Source organism: Poecilia latipinna, unplaced genomic scaffold (assembly GCF_001443285.1).
Source record: "Poecilia latipinna isolate Pla-1442-1.1 unplaced genomic scaffold, P_latipinna-1.0 Scaffold1947, whole genome shotgun sequence".
In the NCBI taxonomy this organism is placed as follows: domain Eukaryota; kingdom Metazoa; phylum Chordata; class Actinopteri; order Cyprinodontiformes; family Poeciliidae; genus Poecilia; species Poecilia latipinna.
In genome coordinates, this window is record NW_015114563.1 from 42,929 (window position 1) to 50,818 (window position 7,890).

The following is a 7,890-nucleotide window of genomic DNA, read 5'->3' on the forward strand; positions in this document are numbered from 1 at the left end:
TTGTAAATAAACTTCATTCGTAATCGGCCTGGAACCTAAAGCGATCAAACATTTTGATAAAAGCAATTGCATTTCAGTTGACTTGCCATCCCCAATGGATATAATAGTACAGAACAGTTCACTCATAATCATGCAAAGACAATATTTCAAAGTCATTATAAACCCTCTTGAGCATAAAAGAGTGTTAACTTTAGTCAAGGTGACATGGTTCAGCATATTTTCCAAATGTCAGGAATAAAAAGTGATATCAAGGTAGCATGTGGAATCGCATGTTGAAACTCTGACATTTATTGGAAAAATGTATGCTTACTAACTAAACCCGATGAATTACATTAAGCTGATGATTCTATCTGCTACTTGTAAACAAGTCTTTTCGTTTAATCATGCATTTTTCTTATAAAACCAGACAGACCAGTGATGAATCATTGTCTTTGATGTTCTACATAAGGATAATATCGATGACAGGGGGAAGAAATGTTGTCCGTTCCTTAGTATTTGTAAACCGCAGTTTTAGTCTGAAGAAATGCATGATTTTGATCTTTGAACACCAAAATTCATCTGATTATTTGTGCAAAAGATGTGGATACCAACTTTCAAGGAATGTTCTGCTAAAGTCTGATTATTACCAGTAAGTGTTGCCTGAAATGTTGCAAGAACCTCTGCCAGTCTCCATTTCCTGTTTCAAGTGTAGATCTTTCAAAATATAACGCTATTTGAGCAGCAGAGGTCTCTAGAGTTCAATTCAAGTTTCCCAAAGCAATTTCTGTAGGTGTTTTTTAATACTGAATAATGCATTTTACACCGATGCTGATTTTCCTGTGACCTAGCCTTATTTCTTAAAGAATACGCTGTAAAAAATACATTCATTAAACTAAACAGAGTGAAGATAACGAAGGACATGCCCTGCAATGTACTGCTGAAAGCCGCCAAGAACAAATGTAATGACTCAGTGGATTTTTATTCATACCAACTTTCTTAATTATTACACACTCTTACGATCACAGACATTTTAGTTAATATTCTTTAAATCTCCTTGTCTTTCAGAAACTTATTTATTATGTGGAGCTGCATGCATTTCTGTAAAGGCAGAGCAACTTTTTTTTCCCTACCAGATCACTTCTCTTTTTGGCTAAATCTGTTGATTTAAGGTTGGAGGAAACACATTTTTCTCTTTTCTGTCGCTCTGTTTAGACCAGTGATCTTTATACAGCCACAGGAAATCTGTACCTGATGACAAATTCAATTTCCTTTGGGTAAAGCCAATTGTAGCTTCAAGCACGAGAAAGATAAAAACAAGAATTTAGCATTTTCTTTCCTGGTTAGTGTCAGAGATTTTGTGTTTTAAAATATAACAGCGATTTGCATACAGATGAGTAATAGAGCTGAGACCACTCCCTGTTCTCTGCATCATTAACTCTGGCTTCACTGCCTCTGCACACACGCTCTTACATTTTCACACACCGTGAAAGTAATTGTGGCGGCTGGCAAATTGCAGAAACCAAACCAAAGAATCATTCTTCAGAAGTGTTTTCAGAAAACCGCTGAGACAAGACAGAGACGCCATTAGGTAAGATTTTGACAATTGTAATCGTTGCACCAAACTCAGCTTATGTATATTTTTCTAATAAAATAAGGGCTTGGTTAAAAAAAAGGGGGGGGTAAAATGCAGATTAGCAGTGATAAATACAATAAAAGCAGGGATTGGATTTAATACTTTCTCTGCTGATTGTTCTTAAAGTAACATTTGGATTTAAATTAGGATATTATTTTTTAAAAACATATTTTTTTCTGAATACTTGATTCAGTTTAAAAATATATCCCCATTAAAAGGTTAAATGATTATAAAATGATGGAGCTATTTGATATTATTGTAAAATGAAAGCATAGGTAAGGAAAAATGCAACTTTTGTTGCATCCCAAAAGTAAATGCAACAAAAGCAACATATGTAATTACATATTTAATATCTATGTTAATATCTATGGATGGTTGAACATACAAGTCATATCTTTAAAAAAAAAAAAAGCTCTAAAACCTCATTATTCAGTTTTAACTGCAGACTTTAAACTTAATTATATTTGTTTTACTTCTCCAAAGATGTACTTCGAAAAAAAAAAAATATATATATATATATATATATATAGTTTCTTTTGCTATAGGACGGAAAATTAACACACAGAAGAACAAACTAACTTCCTCTTTCTTTAACATGATGTACCTTCATCTGCTGTTTTGAACTTTTCCCAGTATTATTCTTTTTGATATCATCTGCTCACAATGTTTTCTTCGCTAAATCAGTAATTATAAATTGAATATTTCTAGCAGCAATTTAATCCACCGAAAAACCACTTATGTCATTATTAAGAGCTTTCATTGCAGGCAGATTTCTGACTCAAAACACGAGGTCCTTTGCACATTCAGATACGTAACATGTCATTTTCACATTGAAGGTTATCAAAATAAATACTTTTCAAAATTGTTTGTGGGTGTAGTTAATATTTTTGTTTTGGGCGACTTTATACGTAATAGTTTTGCAAATTGAATGTTTTCATTTTGCTTTTCTGAATTCCACACAAATTTTCAGATTTAGCATTCTGCATAGATACATGTTTTGTTCTGAATTTGCTTTATTTTTTCCATCATTATGGCGTTGTAGCCAAACCTCCACCTAACCTCACTTCGCTTATGCAGTTTCAAACACTTTCCCTCTCTGTTTCCATACGTATGATTGTGAAATCACCGCATTAAATTAAACTCAGAGTTTGGTTTTCCTCATTTATTTTAGTCTCAGATTCCATTTTTTATTTGTGTTATTGTTTTAGATCAAAGTCAACTCTCCTGTGTAGTTATTAAATACTATAATCAATCTGCTGGTGCAGATGCACTGCTCATTCTGATTAACTTTCATCGCTGGTGGAATCTGAGTCTTGAGCCATTTCACACCCTTGATTTCATACCTTAGTATTTTAGAAAAAATATAAATTAAATCTATTTAGCACGTTCTTAATCCTTGGGATTAATATTGATATAATATTTTGTGTTTGTTTGTTTTGTCCTCCACTATAAATTCATTCAGATTTGAACAATTAAACCCACAGGGTTTTGCGACACAATGGACCATGAGAGAAAGCTCAAGATATGTTTGGTTTTGGCTGGTAAGTGTTCAGTAAATTACTCCATCCATCTTATTTTGTTCCTCAATAATTATTTGTAACTTTGAGCTTTGGTTCTGATCAGTGATTTGCAGCCCTGTGCTCGGAGCCGAGTGGACGGCCGATGTTGTAAAGTCCATTGATGCTCTGGTGGGCTCCTGTGTTGTGCTGCCCTGTACAGTCAGTCATCCTGGGACTTACCTGTCCACCTCCAGACTCAGGGGCATCTGGCATCGTAAGGACAAATGGAACGAGAACTTCTACCATGAGGACAGCACAAAGATCCTGGACAGCTTTAAGGGCCGAACCAAGTTGCTGGGAAACCTGGGTCAGAACAACTGCACCTTAGAAATAGTTCAAGTTAAAGATCATGACAACGGCCCTTTCTGCTTCCGCGTTGAACTTGTACGAAAAGACAACAACGAACCCACTAAGGAAAAGTTCTCCTTTGTTGAGAAATGTGCTGATATCAAGATGATCCGTATGTAAATACTCCACATGCTGTATATCAATGCTGCTTGTTTGTTTCACCCATTTTTACATTAACTGCTACCTGAATTTGTTGTTCACAGATGACGTACCTAAACCCAAACTGGGTCCAATAAAGACGGCCAATCCAGGCAAACCCTACACCCTCACCTGCTCTGTTCACCACACCTGCCCCTCGCATCGCCCTCAGATTAAATGGAGTCGGGAAAATAAGGATGATGAAATCACTGAAGTTCATAAACCCATTCATTCGGGGATCTGGGAGGCAGAATCCATCCTGTCCTTCGTTCCTGAGGAAAAGGATGACGAATCAGAGCTCATCTGCACAGCAACATTTAATGGAGGAATGAAATCAGAGGAAAAGTTCACACTTAATGTAAAACGTGAGACAAACTTTGGTTTGCTTTTTTGTTTATTTTGAAAATTCAGCCATCTTAAATCGTGCCCACTTGTTGCTGTTTGGCATAAAAAATGAATGGCTTACATTTGGTTTGCAGGCATAGAAAACTACAACCACATCATCATTCCTGCTGTTGCAGTCGCTGCCACTGCTGTGATCTTTGGACTCTTCTGTGTTTTGATGGTGAAGAAATACAAGTGAGTAACAAAGTACCAAACTCATTTTCATTAACAGTGAACCTGTATTTGGTTGCAGATGTCTAATATTTTAACAAATGTTTGGTCTTTTAAAGGAAACGTATTCAAGAGCTTCAAAGTCAAGATGGCAGGTATAAAAAAGACAGTTTGTTCACAGTTATAGCTACATTTAACTACATTATTATAATACACTTTACTTTTCAACCATTAGCATGTGGAACAGGATGTCTAGACTGTCTCGCAGGTGAGAAATAGTCGTTTTGTAATCAATGTCCTTGCCTCTGTCAGACAGTTAAAATGATTATTCTCATCTTAGTAACATTGTACTTATATAATATAATATTTAATTCAGTATGTGACATTTTCAGGCTTCGACCTGGCGCCTCAGGACCAACTCCTTCTAATCAAAGGCAAGAGATCTTACTTTTCTCAATGCAGCACTGAATTTAAGAGAAAAGGTTCATATTTTCTGCTGCAGCTTCAAATAGACCTGCAAACTGCTGAGTTGGAGTTTTTTTCTTAAGTGTAAAAGATTAATTCCTTTTTTTTTTACTTTAGACAAAATGCTTCCTAAAACATTTGCATACTTTCTGTTCCTTCTTTGTTTTTCCAAGAAGGTCTATTTGGAGCAGATTTTCAAGGTAACTGGAACTTTTAGTGGCTTTGTAAAAACCTTACGTATAAGACAAGCTCTTGTATTTTTATTTGAAATATTACTCATATAGTATTTAATTTGTCTTTAACAGGAGACCCCAAAGGAATCAACATGATCAAAGGTGAATATTTAGCTTAAAGAAACTACAAGTTGTAAAGTTTTCTTGGTGTGTGTTTTAATTGTAAAAACTGTTATTTGAACCATCAGTCCCAATAATGCAAACTCCTGTGGTGGACAGACAACTAACAAACCTCGCTTCCCGTCTCCGAAGAGGTAACCACTTCAATTAGATTTATGTAATATTTCATATGAAAAGTTTCTAATTGTTATTTCTGCTGTTGTGGTGGGATCATAAAGCCAACAAAAATCCAACAATTACAAACAGGTATGATTCAGTTTCTTTTTCCTGCTATTTAAAATTCAGTCCATTTTTTATAAACACCCTTATCTTCCTTATTCTTCATAGGACCTGGATGACAACGACGACTACATGAACACTGCAGACTTGAATATTTATGGAAACGTGTAAAAATGTAAAAATTGATGATCAAAGTAAATAGCCAGTGTAATTATCAGCATCCTTTGTTTCAACAAACCGGTTGTATTCTTTTGATTCTTCTGATTTAATGGTGAATTAAGGTACATGCTTTACATATGCACAGATTTAAGTCTTTATAACACCGGCTATGTTAATATATGCTACGTTTACTGCACCTTCCTCAACTGTGGCATCCCTACCAATAAAAATGAAAGGGTCTGTGTGCTCACAGTGATTATTTGTATAAATCACAAATTTATCCATCCATCCACTCATCCATGCATATTGTGTTTCAGCCAATGTTTGATTTATAACTATGAAAAATATTTTGAACATGCAAATAAACCTTTTTAAAAGAACACAGAGATGTTTTATTGGCACTCTGACGAATAGTGACAATAAACTGAAAACTGCTCAAATATTAACTCTGCGGATGTTGCATTGCTCAGTTAAAGAGCAAGCAATCAATGTACAGCTCTCAAATTAAGCACTAAATTTCTCTGGCAATAGATTGGTTCATGTGTACAAAAGCTTTAAAAATATTATCAAATTATTAAAATGTTGGAGTAGCTTAAAGGATGGCCAGAAGTCTATCTGTTGTCCATCCTCAAATATTCCTGGCTAGGGTCACGGGGGAGTTAGCGCCAGTGATCAACATCCAAGATGCAGAGTTTGTCTCTGGTTCCCAGTCTGTCACAGGATGGACAAACAGGTAAACGTCCAGTTAACACTTTGCCTCCATTCCTGAATGCAAAGTAGAATCTGCAACTAAAGGGCAAGCATGAAGTATCTTCCAAGCAATTTGTGCCTGGAAGATACTTACAAAAGTAACTATGTTGCATTCAAAACATGACTTAACAGAAATTTGACTTCATAATCTACCACTCTGAAACTGGGCCTCTGTCCTAACAAGTGTGTGCTCTTTTGACACTCCCCCTTCATCCCTTTATCACAACGTTTCTCCATGAAGCCATTAGCAAAGTTTTCTAATTGTTGCTACCGCTAGTTTGAAGGAGCTGAGTTGGGGAGTCGTTCTCTGTGAGACAGAGCCTTGGCATGGAGACTGCAGCTCAGAGGAGGAGGAGCTGAGAAATGGTGAGAAATGGCTGCCAACGATCCCCAAGACATTTGGTATAGTATTCTGTGGGCTGATGAGACAAAAATGAAACATTTTGGTAGGTGTGTGTGTGTCTCACATCTGGCATTAAAATAATACAGCTTATCAAAAAAATACATAAACACATCACGTAAACGCCGACAGTGAAACACGATGATGATGTGATGATCTGTGGTTGTTTTGCTACTTAAGGACCGGAGAAGCTTGTCGTAATTGATTAAACCATGAAATCTGCCCTCCACCAGAAAGTGCTAGAAGGGGCTGTGCAGCCATTGGCTTATGGCCTAAAGCTCTCCAACACTTGATTTAGAAAATGACTCAAAGCACACCTGCTAATCCAACTCTAAATACCGTGAAAAAAATCAGAGGCGTGGCCATTTCCTAGTTAAAGTCTAGATTTACATCCAATTGAGATATTTTAACTCATTGTCAATTATCATAAATACTTGATGACAGTCAATCCCACTAAAGGTGCAGAACAATTTCTTAGGCTTGGAGGACATTTTCATTTCTTAAAACAGTAAATCTCTTGAATACTTGATTTCACATTTACTGAATGATGTTTGTTTGAGGTTGTCTTTGTTTGGTGTTAAAATTCATTTGGTGACTGACCAAATAAGCAAAAGCAGATGTCAAATCGATTTTCACAGCACCGTACACAATCACTCTGCAGGCGTTTAGGAAGTCAGTCAGCAACGGTCCTATGAGCTCAAAACATCACTTTAATCCAAACAGAAAGGTTTGAAGTTTTATAACCAAATTAGTTGAAGGGATTATAGCTTATCAACTTTAACAAGTTTCCTGTTATAAAGTATTAAAATATATGTGACAAAAAGCAGTTTATATATAAATGATTTCAATATTTCCCAAAATAAGTTAGCTGCATATAGCTGGGTATTTCCTGATGACAGCTTCTGGTGTTCAGGGCGATCGTGTTTATCTCCATGGTTCATTTACATCACACAATAAAAGGTTGAGCGGCGTATAAGAAAATATTTATCCTTTCATGCAATCTTAGTTCCTTTTTAAGTTAAAAAGGTAATCTGCTCCATACAGCCAACAGAGTTTTAAGTATTTGTCCTTCTAAATCAAATATTTAAAATCAAAAAGTGAACGAATGCTGTCTTCAGTCAGTTTAACTTAAACCACCCCACATCAGTGAGGAGACTTTAATCTGTCATAAGGTGGGGATTGGAAGGTGAATCAGGAAAACTCCTGGTTTTAACCTCCCTGCTGGTCTCTCAGATTCATCTCTTATGGTAATTATAATCTGAGAGCGTTTCTCCTTTTCGGCTGAGTTGGTGTTCATCTTAAGAACCAGGGGATAACTCATGCTGCTAACAT

General features: G+C 36.0%; 1 protein-coding gene across 3 annotated transcripts; it reads left to right on the forward strand.

The window, feature by feature from the left end:
* The first annotated feature begins 1,405 nt into the window (after positions 1 to 1,405).
* On the forward strand, positions 1,406 to 5,786 carry LOC106935318 (myelin-associated glycoprotein-like). 3 transcript variants are annotated; one of them, XM_015015745.1, is made up of 13 exons: positions 1,406 to 1,567; positions 3,075 to 3,153; positions 3,236 to 3,631; positions 3,723 to 4,022; positions 4,137 to 4,236; positions 4,332 to 4,367; positions 4,448 to 4,480; positions 4,605 to 4,646; positions 4,851 to 4,877; positions 4,983 to 5,012; positions 5,099 to 5,164; positions 5,249 to 5,276; positions 5,358 to 5,786. In XM_015015745.1, the coding sequence occupies exons 2-13, from the start codon at positions 3,111 to 3,113 to the stop codon at positions 5,418 to 5,420; spliced, it is 1,164 nt and encodes a 387-aa protein (XP_014871231.1). In that variant the 5' UTR covers positions 1,406 to 1,567; positions 3,075 to 3,110; the 3' UTR covers positions 5,421 to 5,786. The 3 variants fall into 3 exon arrangements, with proteins under 3 accessions (XP_014871231.1, XP_014871233.1, XP_014871232.1); XM_015015747.1 differs by having other exon boundaries at positions 4,854 to 4,877; XM_015015746.1 differs by having other exon boundaries at positions 3,097 to 3,153.
* The last annotated feature ends 2,104 nt before the right edge of the window (positions 5,787 to 7,890 follow it).